The sequence below is a fragment of the Gadus morhua genome, chromosome 2, assembly GCF_902167405.1.
Source record: "Gadus morhua chromosome 2, gadMor3.0, whole genome shotgun sequence".
Lineage (NCBI taxonomy): Eukaryota > Metazoa > Chordata > Actinopteri > Gadiformes > Gadidae > Gadus > Gadus morhua.
Genome location: NC_044049.1, coordinates 28,222,910 through 28,239,095, shown reverse-complemented (window position 1 = coordinate 28,239,095; position 16,186 = coordinate 28,222,910). Strand labels below are relative to the sequence as shown.

General features: G+C 46.3%; 1 protein-coding gene across 2 annotated transcripts; it reads right to left on the bottom strand.

Moving 5' to 3' along the window:
* Positions 1–14,812, bottom strand: rab11fip4a (RAB11 family interacting protein 4 (class II) a). Of its 2 annotated transcripts, none has more exons than XM_030347944.1 (15): positions 14,572–14,812; positions 12,528–12,615; positions 11,958–12,046; positions 10,052–10,242; positions 9,627–9,758; positions 9,306–9,440; positions 6,136–6,171; positions 5,377–5,479; positions 5,177–5,280; positions 4,351–4,491; positions 3,877–3,958; positions 3,531–3,668; positions 2,754–2,888; positions 1,885–2,028; positions 1–1,378 (listed from the first exon to the last, which is right to left on the bottom strand). In XM_030347944.1, the coding sequence occupies exons 1-15, from the start codon at positions 14,722–14,724 to the stop codon at positions 1,259–1,261; spliced, it is 1,791 nt and encodes a 596-aa protein (XP_030203804.1). In that variant the 5' UTR covers positions 14,725–14,812; the 3' UTR covers positions 1–1,258. The 2 variants fall into 2 exon arrangements, with proteins under 2 accessions (XP_030203804.1, XP_030203812.1); XM_030347952.1 differs by having other exon boundaries at positions 14,522–14,595.
* Between the last annotated feature and the right edge of the window lie 1,374 nt (positions 14,813–16,186).

Sequence of the window (16,186 nt, the reverse complement as noted above, 5' to 3'; positions counted from 1 at the left end):
TAACCCAATAGTTACTTTAATTCACACATCTATATTATACAACATGGCCACTAAATGTAGATTTCAGTTTACAATCGTGAAAGAACAAACACATTGGTGGCCTTCTCAGTGTGACCAGGCTATTTCTAAAAGGCTATAGCACTGGTGTGCGTTGTTAATGCCATTTAAAACTCCTAAAGTAATGCCTCATGTGAATGTGTTTCTAATGTGCTGCACTGGTAACACACATTATAATCTATTCTTATCGTCATTACCATTCATATTGTAAAAAGATAATATTCTCTGTGTAGTGAGAATACAAACAATAACTAGATTCTGTACACTTAATTACATTGTAGAAGGGCGATTGTGACAGCATGTAGAAAAAGCCAAACTAGGTAGGTATTGCTTATTAAAATATATGCATCAATGGACATTATGAAAGTGTGACTAGTGAATCAACATTGGATATTTTGATATTTATGTGGCACAAATATGGTGAGGGAAAGGGCAACACAAGATATAATAACCTTACAACATAATAAACAAACTCTTTTTTCTGTAAACCGAATATTGTAACCACAGAATATACAACTTATTTCCCTTTTGTAAACATTAAACATTAAATTGATCAAATGGTGCTATAGAGTGTGAGGAAATGCGTAATAATTACAATATGTACAATACTATTTGAGATCAAATATCAACTGCTGACAAAAAGTGTGAACGAGCCAATTAAGTATCTTTAAGTAAATGCATTTCACCATTTCCTCCATAATCCAAACATATCTCATGATCTCCGGAAGCAGACACGAGATGTGCATCATGTTCGTTGCTTACGGTTCTATTTTAAACTAATTGTGCGCCTTGTGCTTTCATAACATCCAGACCTTGTTATCTGTTAAAGTATACCAAGTTGTCCTTCTATTCTCATGGTGCTCAGTGTCATCAAGCTGTGTGAATGTGAATCTTCTGGTGAATAAGCTACTCAACGTGTGACCACACAGGAAGGCTTCTGGAAAGGTCTAGAGTTAAAGTGTTGGGAGGTGTTGGAAGGACTCAGGTTCCAACAGGCCTAGGAGGCCTCTACCTGTAGGCCAGGTGACCCACCTCGTCTGACCAGACCCGACTCATTTCATTATGTGATCAAAGGTTGGAGACATCTTGGAATGCCTTTGCACTTGGGAAGGCGAGCCCAGTGAGTCCATTAAAGAGAAGGTTGGTTCTGGGTTGGCATGGTAGGGAGTCAGTCATAGTGTGTCTACAAATGGATCTTTTTTTATTCCTTCTTGATCTCCAAGATGGAGGGGTTATGGTCTAGAATAGCCAGAATGATCTTATCCATGTACTGCCTTAAGCGGTAGTTGTTCTCTTCTTGTTCCTTCACAGCGTCCACCAGCTGACCGGAGAGAGGGGGAGAGAGGAGAAAGGATCTATTAATGTTATCCCAAAACCACTGAATGATGTCATACACATGACAATACTAACACATGAGTCCATCTCCTCCAGACATGAAGGAACAATGGTCTGTGTTCTTCAGTCTTTAAAATGCTGACTTGCATATAGTTTATGAACTATGACTAGTTTATGGTCGACGACCGCTGAGACAGCGGCCTCGAAGTGTCATAGATATATATATAGATTATATTATATATATTATATGATATGAACTGAAACCAAAGCAGCTCATCTGATTTAAGACAGCTGACGTGTCTGCCCTACCACCTGGAGATGGGGTCAATAGTATTAAGAACTTCCTGATTCTGCAGCTGGGGTTAAGGAGGCCAAAGAACCTCCTCAGTGTCTTCAGTGACCCTCAACCCTCCAGATGTAGATCAGAAAGTCTACGTCTGTAGTCCGAGCCCGGGACGCGGTCTATCTGTAGACCAGGACCAGGTCACCCACCTCGTCGCGGGTGGCGGTCTGGATCTCGGCGGCCAGGCACTGGGCCTTGGTGTGGGAGGCCAGCAGGTTCTTGGCCTCGTAGAGGCTGAGGCTAAGGATCTGGGCGTTGAGGTCGTCGTTCTGGTCCCTCAGCTTGTGGTTCTCCTGGGGGTCACAGAGACGTCTCCTTGTTTAAACCTCCCTGTTGGTTTCTTTCTGCTTGGCCGTCAGGAAGCCGTTGGAACAAAGGGTTAGGAAACAACCAATCACAGCCATGTATCTCATATGGGCAGGGTTAATATGATGGCGTACAGAGGCTCGCCCAATCGGAGTGCCAGTGAGGCATCTCCAGAAGCCAAAATGGCTGCTGCTGATGTGTCACAGCCTGCTCTGATTGGTCGATCCGGTATGGCCCTGATGGCTGATGAGCTCAGAGCTCCAAGACAAAAACGCATGTGAGGACCAGTACTGCCTCGCCAACAATGTATACATTCATATATGGAATAATATCCAGCGGATGTCATGGTTACCTCAACCGACTGCTGCAGACCAGACCCCCCAAGACCCCCGCTACAGACCGGACCCCCCAAGACCCCCCAGACCCCCGCTACAGACCGGACCCCCCAAGACCCCCGCTACAGACCAGACCCCCCAAGACCCCCGCTACAGAGCAGACCCCCCAGACCCCCCCAGACCCCCGCTACAGACCGGACCCCCCAAGACCCCCCGGACCCCCGCTACAGACCGGACCCCCCAAGACCCCCCAGACCCCCGCTACAGACCGGACCCCCCAAGACCCCCCAGACCCCCGCTACAGACCGGACCCCCCCAGACCCCCGCTACAGACCGGACCCCCCAGACCCCCTGAGATGTTCCTCATGGAGGCTGACCTGCTGCAGCCTCTTGACCTCCAGCTGCACCTCCCGCGCCCGGGCCTGGGCCCGCCCCCACCCCTCCCCCGGCTGCTCCACCTCCAGCCTGAAGAGCTGCAGCCGCTCCAGCTGGCGGCGGAGGTCCTCCGTCACCTGGGAACACAAAGGGACACCGTCACCGTGGAGACAGCGTGGAGACACCATCACCATGGAGACACCGTCACCAGGAGACACCGTCACCAGGAGGCACCGTGGAGGCACCGTCACCAGGAGACACCGTCACCATGGAGACACCGTCACCAGGAGGCACCGTGGAGACACCGTGGAGACACTGTCACCAGGAGAAACCGTCACCATGGAGACACCGTCACCAGGAGACACCATGGAGACACCGTCGTCACGAGACACCATGGAGACACCGTCTCCATGGAGACACCGTCACCAGGAGACACTATGGAGACACCGTCGTCAGGAGACACCATGGAGACACCGTCACCATGGAGACACCATCGTCAGCAGACACCATGGAGACACCGTCACCATGGAGACACCGTCACCAGGAGAGACCATGGAGACACCGTCGAATGGAGACACCGTCACCAGGAGACACCGTCACATGGAGGGACCATCACCATGGAGACAGCGTCACCAGGAGACACCGTCACATGGAGGGACCATCACCATGGAGACAGCGTCACCAGCGTCACACAGAGATGGAGAGACACCTGTCCGTGTGCGGACAGGAACATGGGATGCCTGCTGATTGGAGGAGATGGCGGAAGGGGCGGAGCTAACCTCCTGCATGGCCTCCTTCTCCTTGTGGAACTGGTGGCGGTGGAGCCACAGCTGGTCCACCACCTCCCTGTACAGCTCCATCTCGTCCTTCAGCTGCAGACTGCTGTCCTCCAGCTGGTCAGTCATCCTCTGCTTCTCCTGGAACACACAGCACCTCTGCTTTACAACGAGGCTAACCCCAACCAGAGAACCTGTCCTCCCCCACCCTGGGAGCCAATAGGATGGCTCCCAGGGTGGGAGCCATCCTATACATGCACACATGCACACATCTTTGCATACATGCACACATGTATGCAAACATGCATGTATGCATGTTCAGCGCTGGCTCACTTCCTGTCCCGCCCACCTGGTCCAGTTTCTCGGTCTGGGACTTGAGTCTGCACACGTTCAGCTTCATCTCCTGGTTGTTCTCCTCCAGCTGCTGCACCCTGCCAACAGATGTGATCTTGGTGATCTTGGGCCCAAGCCCAAGATCACCCTGGATCCTCACATACGGCTTCAGTTTGACAAGCTGGACCTGGTGAGTTCTGCTGTACCGCGACTCCCTTTAGGTCTATCAATATAATGACATTCATGTTCATCACACATATATCTCATGAATCATTTAGAATTGAATTGAATAGAATCATGTGACAAAAATACAGAATGTAGAAAAATATGTCAAAACTCTAAATTAGACTGCTGTGCGTGTGCGTCTGCTGTGCGTGTGCTTCTGCTGTGCGTCTGCTGTGTGCGTGTGCGGTGCGTCTGCTGTGCCTGTGCGTCTGCTGTGCGTGTGCGTCTGCTGTGTGCGTCTGCTGTGTGCGTGTGCGGTGCGTACTTGTTGCTGAGCAGCTCGATCTGGGCGCTGTGCTCCCGCTGCACGCGGCCGTAAGCCTCCTTGTGCCTCCTCAGCTCCTCCTCTAGACTCTGCTCAGCGCGGACCTCCACGTCCTTCACCTCCTCCTCCAGCTCATGCACCCTGACGGGTCACACCCCCCACACAGACACACAAAGGCACGCACGTTTACGCCCAAAGACTGTGTGTGCACACATTGGAGAGAATGTGTGTGTGTGTAAGTGTATATATAAATAGATTATATATATAAACATAAATACATATACCTACAGGTGTGTGTGTATCTGTGGACCAGTTGTGTTTGTGTGTACCAGGTGTGTGTGTGTGTGTGTGTGTGTGTACCTGTGGACCAGGTGCGTGTGTGTGTGTGTGTACTTGTGGACCAGGTATGTGTGTGTACCAGGTGTGTGTGTGTGTACCTGTGGACCAGGTGCGTGTGTGTGTGTGTGTACTTGTGGACCAGGTATGTGTGTGTACCAGGTGTGTGTGTGTGTGTGTGAACCTGTGGACCAGGTGCGTGTGTGTGTGTGTGTACTTGTGGACCAGGTATGTGTGTGTACCAGGTGTGTGTGTGTACCTGTGGACCAGGTGCGTGTGTGTGTGTGTGTACTTGTGGACCAGGTATGTGTGTGTACCAGGTGTGTGTGTGTGTACCTGTGGACCAGGTGCGTGTGTGTGTGTGTGTACTTGTGGACCAGGTATGTGTGTGTACCAGGTGTGTGTGTGTGTACCTGTGGACCAGGTGCGTGTGTGTGTGTGTGTACTTGTGGACCAGGTATGTGTGTGTACCAGGTGTGTGTGTGTGTACCTGTGGACCAGGTGGGTGTTCTCCTGTTTAAGTTTGGACTTCAGGTCTCCGTTGGCCGCGCGGTCGCTCTCTAACTCTGTTACTTTCTTTTCTAGAAAAATGACCTGTAACCAAAACAAGAAAAGGATGAATCAATAGACAGGATATACTGTAGTAAGTATCAAAGCAGAATACTTATTGTGTTTGGAAGTTATGTAAACCTTCTCTGTGATGTCACAGGGCTCCATGCTGTCAGCCAGCAGGTCCTCTGTGCTGCTCGCTGCACTGCCGCCAAACACCCCCGCGTTGGACTGGACCAACTGGCTGGACCGGGGGAGGGAGAGAGAGAGGGAGGGGGAGAGAGGGAGGGGGAGAGAGAGAGAGAGAGAGAGAGAGAGAGAGAGAGAGAGAGAGAGAGAGAGAGAGAGAGAGAGAGAGAGAGAGAGAGAGAGAGAGAGAGAGAGAGAGAGAGAGAGAGAGAGAGAGAGAGAGAGAGAGAGAGAGAGAGAGAGAGAGAGAGAGAGAGAGAGAGAGAGAGAGAGAGATTATAGTTAGTGATATAGAGCGTTCTATGGTTATAGTTAGTGATATAGAGCGTTTTATAGTAAGAGTTATTATTAGAGTTATAGTTGCAGTTAGTTATATAACTTTAGTTATAGTTGGTTATATATAGTTATAGTTATGGTAGTTATATAGAACCGATCAGCGTTATATAGTCATATTAGTTTTATATAGTTATAATATAGTTTTGTATAGTTATAATATAGTTAGTTAGCTATATAAAGCAGGTCAGCGTTCTATAGTTATAGAAATAGTTAGTTATATATAGTTAGAACATAGTTATAGTTAGTTATATACAGTTATAGTTATAGTTAGTTGTATATAGTTATGACATAGTTATAGTTAGTTATATACAGTTATAGTTAGTTGTATATAGTTATGACATAGTTATAGTTAATTATATAGAGTAGGTCACATACCGTCCAAAAGCTCGACTGGACATCTTCCTATTTGGGCTGGAAGACAAAGAATAGAAGTTTAGTACTGATGTTAGCACTAATAGTTAGTAGTACCGATGAAGAACGTGTGAATGACATGGAGTTGCTTCATTTCATGGTGATTGATTCCATAGAGAATTTGAAATTAAACAATAACTTCAATTATTGATAACAAGATATGTGTGGGGGGGGCTTTAACTTTTACATAACACATCCACCAATACACACACACACACACACACACACACACACACACACACACACACACACACACACACACACACACACACACACACACACACACACACACACACACACACAGCTGCCATGGGTCCACAGTGGGATGCTGTTTCTATGACAACAGCCCACACTCTGAGCTGCTTTCAGATCAGTATTACTGGGTGTCAACGTGTTTGTGTGAGGAGGCTATTCTAGTATTCCAGTGTTGGACCATATTCCAGTGTTTGACCACTACCACTGAGAGACAGTTCATCTTACATCAGTCATGCTCTCTCTCTTTTAATTATAAATATGTACAATCCATAACGTTAGCTCTGTGGCTCATAGCTCAGCGGACTAGAATACCTCCCGTTACCAAGTAGCCACGGTCCGTCCTATTTACGTGAAAAACGTTGTATTTGGATTGTAAAATGCGTGAAAATATAAATGAATGATCTTCGTTTCTTTTCCTTGGCAATTGACCATGCTATAAGCGGGATAATGCCCTTCGAGGTGTCAAAAACATGTTTGATCAATCGTAATTAAAGGGCACTACTTTTTGAGGGAGATTGTGACACTAGGCCACATATTTAATATTTTAGGATACACTGTAAAAATATTACCTGGTTTCAATGTGTAAAGAATTCACAGGTATAATGTGGTGATCCTAAAGTAATGTTCCTACCTTAATGTGTACCTGTGGCCATATATTTATATGTATTTATTTTATATTTATGACTGTTATTGTTTTCTGACCGGGGGATCGGTGTTCCGCAAATCAGCTGACGTGCCTGTCAGCTGACGGGATGAGGTTCGAGAGGTTTTAAATACAAGGAAATGAATGAATGGAGGGGCGCGTAATGAATGAATGGAGGGAGTCTGAGAGGGACCTCTAACAAACGCCAGTCCAACTGAGAAAGCTTAATAGTGGAAAAGCTGTAAGAACCACTGGACAAAGTCGACAACTCTTGCCGACTCTTTGGATACGTCGGTAAGAGCGATTTATATTTTTTGCTGGAGGTTTTTGTTACGACCTGGGTCATCTTGTTTTTCTTTGCCTATTTTTTCCCCGGACGTAAGAGACAGTTGCTGGCGGAGTTTTGTTCGGGGACATCGGGGATTTCGTTTGGATATTCTTTTTTGTTTTCTTTGAACTAGAGGGAGAACGCGCGAGTGTGCGCAAGGGGCACGCAAATGGAGGCCGCTTATTAACGCGGTTATCAGATCACAACGGCGGAAAAGACTTTTGGGGAATCTGGACTGTGGGTTTATTTGAGGGTTGTTTGGTGAATGTATATGGAAATATGAACAGTTTGAAAATATATGGGTTAATGTAATTCCCTGAGCTATATCCTCGTTATGTGTATTATTATTAAGTGGTCTCAAACAAACACAATCAATGTGCTTGGTTCTCAAATTAAGAAACTCGCGTTTCTATCGTAATAATTGGGCTAAAAGATTAGTCGAAGTGTTACAAGATGAACTCAAACAGAGTATACATTCAATAAGCATGCAATACGAATAAGAAAAAGGCAAGGCAAGGCAGTATTTGAATTGTTGTATCATGTTGGCAAGCAAGAAGTAGAATAAATGGGATAATCAGTCGTATTACAGTTTTTCTCAGTCGCTTTGGTACATTTCTCAGATCAGAATTGAAATTTGCAAAACAGTAAGTGCATTTCTCAAAACCAATAGCCAAACGTCTCTTTCTCAAAATCCTTAGTTTGTTTCTCAAAAGTAAATATCTGTGTCAATGAACATGTCAGTGCCATCACAATGACAAGTCCTTGTGTCATTGTGTACGGATAAGACAGTCAAATTGCTTAGTCATGTTGTCAATACAACAGTGTACTCTGGAGGGATGTTCTGATGTAAACTATGGCTAAAGTTTTGAAGACAATTATTGCAAATTGTAAGTTACACCTTAGTGTATGTGGGAGATTGATTGCAAGAGACTGGACAAGATTCACATTTACGCTTTGACTGTTTGTACTGTAATTTGTTGACAGACCATGTCATTGCTAGAAATGTGAACATAGTACAATCTCCTGAGGGTAAACTGTGCATGCATTGCTGTAGGAATTACAGTACAGTCTTCCTACACCTCCTGACATTCCTGTCTGTTGGGCCACAAATTGTCAGGCAGCCTCACTCCTCTTCCTCTTCTTCATCTCTCTGGCTGTTGACCCTGTCCAATTCCTTGTCCTTCCAATGTCAGACAATGTAACATTGTGTTGTGATCCAGCTATATACTGTATATACTTGCCAGTTCATGGTTCAGGAGATCCACCAAAGTCAAGATTCACCAGGTAGCAATTTACCAATTCAGGACAGATTTAGAAAAAAAGTCTAATGGAAATGTATAGAAATATGCTTGACATATTATGAAAACTTGTTCAACCATTTTGCATGTAAAGACTTATGCAATGAACTAATGGCTAAATGTTGTGGAGGTGAGACTATACAATAGAGACCCATTACAATACATTTTGATCAACATGACATAAGCAATTGATAATGTAGGAAAGAGCAGAGAATTGTACATAATCATTTGCATGAATGTACCAAAGCATTTGACACTTGTTCAAAGAAATGAGAAACTGCTTTTTTGATGTGCACAAGTGACACAATGATGTGAAGATTGAACAGGTAGTTTTGGGAAATTCAATTCTGATCTGAGAAATGTACCAAAGCGACTGAGGAAAACTGTAAAAGGGTTTGTGCAACCAACGGCACCACAAGATATGATTGCGGCTCTTGTCGCTCTCGTCTCTTTCTGCCAGCGACATGCGCGTAGAGCGGGGAGTGACGTAGAGTGACGTAGACTGATAATCCCTCTATAGAGCACAATGTTAGATTGAGGTTGACTGAAGTCACTCAGTGTGTGTATTTGTGCGTGTGCGTGCGTGCAATTGCGTGGTTATGTGCGTCACCTGCTGGCCTTGAGGTCTCTCAGGCGAGCTTCCAGGTCGTTCAGAAGGTTGACTTTCTTGCAGCACTGCGAGCAAAACACATCCAGCAGCTCGTTGTTGTCAAGGGGACGCATCTTTGGAGGGGTCTGGCCTGCACTGCTCACACACACAACATATAGACAACCAAGAGCCACCACAGGTAGGGGGGGGGGGGGGGGGGGGGGGGGGAGGGAGGGAGGGGGTGAGGGAGGGGGGGAGTGAGTGAGTGAGTGAGTGAGTGACTCACTCACTCACTCACTCACTCACTCACTCACTCACTCGTATGTGTATGTGTGTGTGTACCTGGAGGTCCCCCGGTGAGAGAAGCCGGTGTTGTGCGTCTCCTCGCCCCCGGGGCTGCTGGGAGTTAGGTCAACCCCCTCCCCGTAGTCCTCAAACTGCTCCTCGCCCAAGATGGCCGATGCTGGAGAGGAGCTTCATTTGCACACACGCGCACACACACACACACACACAAACCACACACACACACACACGCACACACACGCACATAGGATTTCCTGCACTGTAAGTAAATTAAATAAATGCGTAAGAGAAATGTACACAATAACAATACGATCTGGAATGAATCAGTGCGATCGACAGCCACTCAATGAACAAAGGCTTTCTAACATCTGTTGGTTAGAACTTGTGTAACGCGTGTAACGTGCCCCCTTGTGTCGGCCCCTGGGGCCCCTGAGGTCCCATTAAGGCCCCTGAGGGTCACTCACCCGTCCTCCAGTCCCGTATCAGAGTCTGCATGTTCAGCGCTGCTGTCCATCATGTCCCCGTCCCCTGGGACCTGGTAGGGGCCCCGGTCCTGGCCCTGGTAGGGGCCCCGGTCCTGGCCCTGGTAGGGGCCCCAGTCCGGTTGGGGCCGCGTGCAGACGGTGACTGCTGGGGCCCGCCGGCCCTCGCCATTCTACAAGTACAGGAGGGTTATACCGGGAGGAGGGTTGTACCAGGAGGAGGGTTATACCGGGAGGAGGCTTATACCGGGAGGAGGGTTATACCGGGAGGAGGCTTATACCGGGAGGAGGGTTATACCGGGAGGAGGGTTGTACCGGGAGGGGGGTTGTACCGGGAGGAGGGTTTTACCGGGAGGAGGGTTTTACCGGGAGGAGGGTTATACCGGGAGGAGGGTTTTACCGGGAGGAGGGTTGTACCGGGAGGAGGGTTGTACCGGGAGGAGGGTTGTACCGGGAGGAGGGTTGTACCGGGAGGAGGGTTGTACCGGGAGGAGGGTTATACCGGGAGGAGGGTTATACCGGGAGGAGGGTTATACCGAGAGGAGGCTTATACCGGGAGGAGGGTTATACTGGGAGGAGGGAAAATCTTTGAAATTCTGGGGAAATTAAACCTTTGTAGTCAAGAACAAGTTTGTGTGCAGTACCACAAACTTGGGTTTATGGGTACTGGGGGTTGGTAACCATACCTGAAAATGTCAAGAGTTTTCGACTGATGGTATAGGCTGCAGTATGACTTTTACAGAATTTGAGAGAAAAACAAACCGTTACAGAAACAATAGGGGACCAAGCAGCTTGCTGCTCGGACCCCTAATTATTATTAATCATATTTTAATGATCTCTTTGGCTGGGTGTTGAAGGAGAAACTATCTTCTGTGTCAAAACACGAAAATGATGAGGAAATGAAAAAACGAGGGTTGGAAAAATGTAATATATCCGTGTTCTGCATGAGGATGAACCAACAACCTTTCCCGCCATCCTCGTCAAACATGTGACTCAGCCGTTCTAGAGCGTTTCAAACGAAGAGCCCACGATCATTTATGATGCTGATGGTTTTGGGTTATTTTTGTATGCAAACACAACACATGCACACAGCAACCACCTCCCCATGCAGAACACACACACACACACACACACACACACACACACACACACACACACACACACACACACACACACACACACACACACACACACACACACACACACACGCACACACGCACACACACACAGATACACCATCACAACACACCACGCCACACACACCACAGGCGTCACTATGCGCGTCCGTGGCCGTCCATACTGTAGAATTGGCAACAGTTGCTGAGCACAAAGCCGCGCCTCCTTCATAGAACGCCTTCTGTCTGCAGTCCTTCAGTCTACCACCTCTCTGTCTGGTGGTTGCTAGGCAACTGCTCAGATGAGCCAGCCCCCTTGCAGAGACATCCGCCATGTCTCTCTCTCTCTCTCTCTCTCTCTCTCTCTCTCTCTCTCTCTCTCTCTCTCTCTCTCTCTCTCTCTCTCTCTCTCTCTCTCTCTCTCTCTCACATTGAGAATATTTGCAATTCATTTTTTTAATTTGAATTAGTTTTTGTTCATCTGAAATCGAGTTTTTGAAAAGGTAAAACTAGAATTTCAATAAATTTCATTAAAAAAAGGTGAATTTAAAAATGAATAAATTCAGTATACTTGTTTTCAAAATGTCAATGTTTGAATGAGGGGTATTACGAGTGTTTTATTTTATTATGATTTTATTAATCATGTGCCTATTCACTTTACCCACACATTCTCCAGAAATAGACCAACAATGCATAGGGTTACACGTGACGGGGATATTAATTATAATCAGGTAATAATGACAATAACACCATGTGTAAGGCGCGGAGCTCACCTGGTAGATGTAGCCGTTGTCTGTGAAGGAAGGCCGGACCTCAGGAACAAAGTAGGGGCCCACAGCCGCCTCAAACATGTCCTCACAACCTGCCCGGAGCAGGGACACCAAGTAAGAAGGTTCTGTGTGTGACACAGCGTGTGGAAACGGGTGCTACAACGTGTTCCCTCTCCTTATAAAGCCCAGGACTTCATCCTTTTAAATGTATGACTGAGAGCAGTGATATGAAAGCTCTAAATGATTTTAACCAACTCTGAGACAGGCTGCTGAGTTTTAGAATTCAAACTGATTCATCTTTTTTCTCTTTGCGGAACACAGACCTTTCAAAAATAGATTATAATATGATTATAATATATAATAAATCGAGTTAAGGTATCAATAATCACTTGGTGTTATCAAGCATCTATATCTGCCTTATTGAATAATGAATGGACATGAACACTTTGTGCTTTCCACAGCAGCATTATCATCAGTCTTTATTAAGAATTTTGTCATCATTCGAAATAGATCATTCTGAAGCATATTTTAGAAACACACATGATCACTTGTTCTTTTTTTATTTTATTTTACCTTTGATGGCAAAGACCCCATGACAGAAGTCCTTGAAGTTGATCTTCCCGTGAGCGTTAGGGTCCAGAAACTTGGTCAACGTCTTGACCTGTGATGAGGACCAGAAGGAGAGCTTCAAACGTCCTCCTCAGCGGAGGGTTAGGGTTCAGTCTAATACCCCCTGTTACTGTCTGTAGGACAATCTAATACCCCCTGTTACTATCTGTAGGACAATCTAATACCCCCTGTTACTGTCTGTAGGACAATCTAATACCCCCTGTTACTGTCTGTAGGACAATCTAATACCCCCTGTTACTATCTGTAGGACAATCTAATACCCCCTGTTACTATCTGTAGGACAATCTAATACCCCCTGTTACTGTCTGTAGGACAATCTAATACCCCCTGTTACTGTCTGTAGGACAATCTAATACCCCCTGTTACTATCGGTAGGACAATCTAATGGGTCGTATTAGTTGTGCTAGGTGGGTGATCATTAATTCTTGATAAAGTGTTCAATGGGACTGCGCCATGAAGCTGCTCTTCAGACTCAGACCGGCTCCTCCTATGAGGCGCATGATAAACATGAACCATCACCGTCAACACCCTAGCCCATCGCCAGCTAGCTAGCAAACTTCTAAGAAACAAGCCATTAGATAAATATTACATGACAGTTCGCTCAAACAGAAAGGCTTGGTTTTATAAGTAGCATTAAAAATGCAATGCATGGAGCGCTAACACCCCCCCCCCCCCCCCCCCCCCAAGGTAGCAGAACACATCTCTCTCTGCGCCACACAAATAGATTCCTTTGCGTCAGTTCGATTTATGTGCAAAAGGAACCCATGTGCCATCCAAGGGTCACCGAGCTGTACCGAGCGTGCTGAGCAGAACGGATCTGGTGTGAACCGTGATTCAAAGAAATGATCAACGGGGGAATGATGAGCAAGGAACAAGGTTTCGGCTTAGCTCAGGAGGTAAAGCAGTTGTCTTGGAACCGAAAGGTTGCTAGTTCAATCCCCAGCTCCTCCTAGCTGAGTGTTGATGTGTCCCTGAGCAAGACACTTAACCCTAACCGCTCCTGAGGAGCTGGCTGTCGCCTTGCATGGTTGACCTGCTGTCGGTGTACCACTGGGCCCCTCCCTCGTCAGGGGCCGCCCGCAGCTCCTAGCAGGGATGGCCTCAATGCAGAGGGTGAACTCCCCCTTGGGATCAATGAGTACATCAGGTTTAAGAGCAAAGCATCAGCTTCAGGGAGGAGTGAAACGACGACAGCTGGGGGAACGGGCGGAGGATCTGGAGTATGAAGACCACAGAAGCTCTCCTCAGAGCCGACTCCACACCCTGCCCAGACCAGCTGCATGCTGGGTCAGAAGGTCAGCAGATACACCTCCAGAGCCTGAGGCTAACTTCAGCTGGTAGCAAGTTCAAAGCCATAAAGCCATGATTGCTGTGAGTCTGAAAACACACACTGGCCTCGTAGTACTGAGGGCAGTCTAGTCGTACCAACACACACTGGCCTCGTACTGAGGGCAGTCTAGTCGTACCAACACACACTGGCCTCGTCCTGAGGGCGGTCTAGTCGTACCAACACACACTGGCCTCGTACTGAGGGCAGTCTAGTCGTACCAACACACACTGGCCTCGTACTGAGGGCAGTCTAGTCGTACCAACTAGAAAGGGTCTAGTTTTCCCCAGACTGTATGCTAAAATAAACTTGACATTGACGTCTCATGTGTGTGGGATTTAAAGGAGACAGGTCTATAGCAGCACTTCCTGTTTCACTCAGGCTTTGAGGAGATCACCAGTTCACTGGATAAACAATGTTGTCACTGGATAAACAATGTTGTGGAATTACAGATCGCTTTCTATTAAAACTGACTCCTGCATCAGCAAATAACCTTAACCCATCCCTTTAAGAGACCCTCACCTTATCCCTTTAAATCAACCCCGTAAGAAAACCCTAACCTCATCCCCTTGAAGAAGATCCTTACCTCATACCTTTAAAGGAGCCTTACCTCGTCCCCTGAAGAAGAAGCTTCCCTCATTCCCCTGAAGAGACGCTTACCTCATCGCCCTGTCCGAAGCGCAGTCCGAGGTCCACGAAGCGCTGCACGCGGATGAAGCCGTCCGCATGCTCGTCGCACGCGTCAAACACTTCTTTAAGTTTTTTCAAAAACTGCAAGAATTGGTTCCGGTCGGGGAGCACGTATCCGTCCATCGTGGTGATGTTGAGATGCAGGGATGCTTGGATGAAGAGCTGTAACGTCACGCGGGTCCCATCGTTTCTGTGAAGTGATACTGTGACGTCACCGCCTCCTCCGGTCGAACGGGCCGAACCATTTTCAGTGAATTAAGAGGGTAGACCGCTATATGATATAATATATCGTATAGAGGGTAGACCTCTATGATATATAATATATCATATATAGCGTAGACATCTGTAATACATATAATATATAGGGTAACCGCTACATGATATATCGGGTAGACGTCTATATTATATAAAATATAGACTGGGTAGACCTCTATGATATATAATATATAGGGTAGGGAATCTATGCCAGTATAAAGGCTGGGACGAAATTTTAATTAAATATGTACAATCCATAACGTTAGCTCTCTGGCTCATAGCTCAGCGGACTAGAATACCTCCCGTTGCCAAGTCGTAGCTACGGTCCGTCCTATTTATGTGAAAACTTTATATTTGGATTGAAAAAAGCATGAAAATATAAATGAAGGATCTTAATTTATTTTCTTTGGCAAGTGACCATGGTATAAGCGGGATAATGCCCTTTGAGGTGTCAAAAACATGTTTGATCGATCGTAATTAAACGTGACTATTTTTTGAGGGAGATGAACTCAAACAGAGTAGGCTATACATTTAATTATCATGCAATACGAATAACAAAAAGCATTTATTTATTATGTCGGCAAGCAAGAAGTATAATAAATGGGATAATCAGTCTTATTAAAAGGGTTTGTACAACCAACCGCACAACAAGATAGCGGCTCTTGTCGCTCTCGTCTCTTTCTGCCAACGACATGCGCGTAGAGCGGGGAGTGACGTAGAGTGACGTAGACTGATATACAATTATCCCTTATAGGGTAGACCTCTACATGACATATAATATATATATATCTCTACATAATATACATTATAGCCTACCATCTTCCGAGAGGATCAATAAGATAACTGAAATCGCTCACACTTTTTATTCCAGACTTGGAAGATTTTAATTAAAAAAAACGTATTTAATAACATTAACATCCATGTGTCTAAAAGAAACCATAAGGCCAAACTATCCTAGGCTTTAACAGAGGAAGAATACTTCAAAGAATGCTGAATTTATTTATTAAAACTTAAAAAAATGTTGAATCAATTACAATGGTATCTAAATCCTTAAAAACAGCCATAACCTTAGTAGTTTGTACTAAAATATGCTCATAAGAGTCCAAACACATTTTACCATCTGAACATATGGTCGACATGGGAACAACGTTACAGAAACTGGAGAGCAAAACCAAAGCAGCCGATCTGGAGCGTCTAGAGGAGCAGCAGCCGATCTAGAGGAGCAGCAGGGGCCGATCTAGAGGAGCAGCAGCCGATCTAGAGGAGCAGCAGCCGATCTAGAGGAGCAGCAGCCGATCTAGAGGAGCAGCAGCCGATCTAGAGGAGCAGC

Bases quoted from the DNA above. Each gene is read 5' to 3' on its own strand.
- rab11fip4a (XM_030347944.1), bottom strand. From the start codon at position 14,724: ATGGACGGATACGTGCTCCCCGACCGGAACCAATTCTTGCAGTTTTTG. The intron at 5,480-6,135 runs GTATGTGACCTA...CCCCCGGTCCAG, and splicing joins TCCAGTCGAGCTTTTGGACG to CCAGTTGGTCCAGTCCAACG. The intron at 5,281-5,376 runs GTTTACATAACT...TTTTGGTTACAG, and splicing joins CCTGTGACATCACAGAGAAG to GTCATTTTTCTAGAAAAGAA.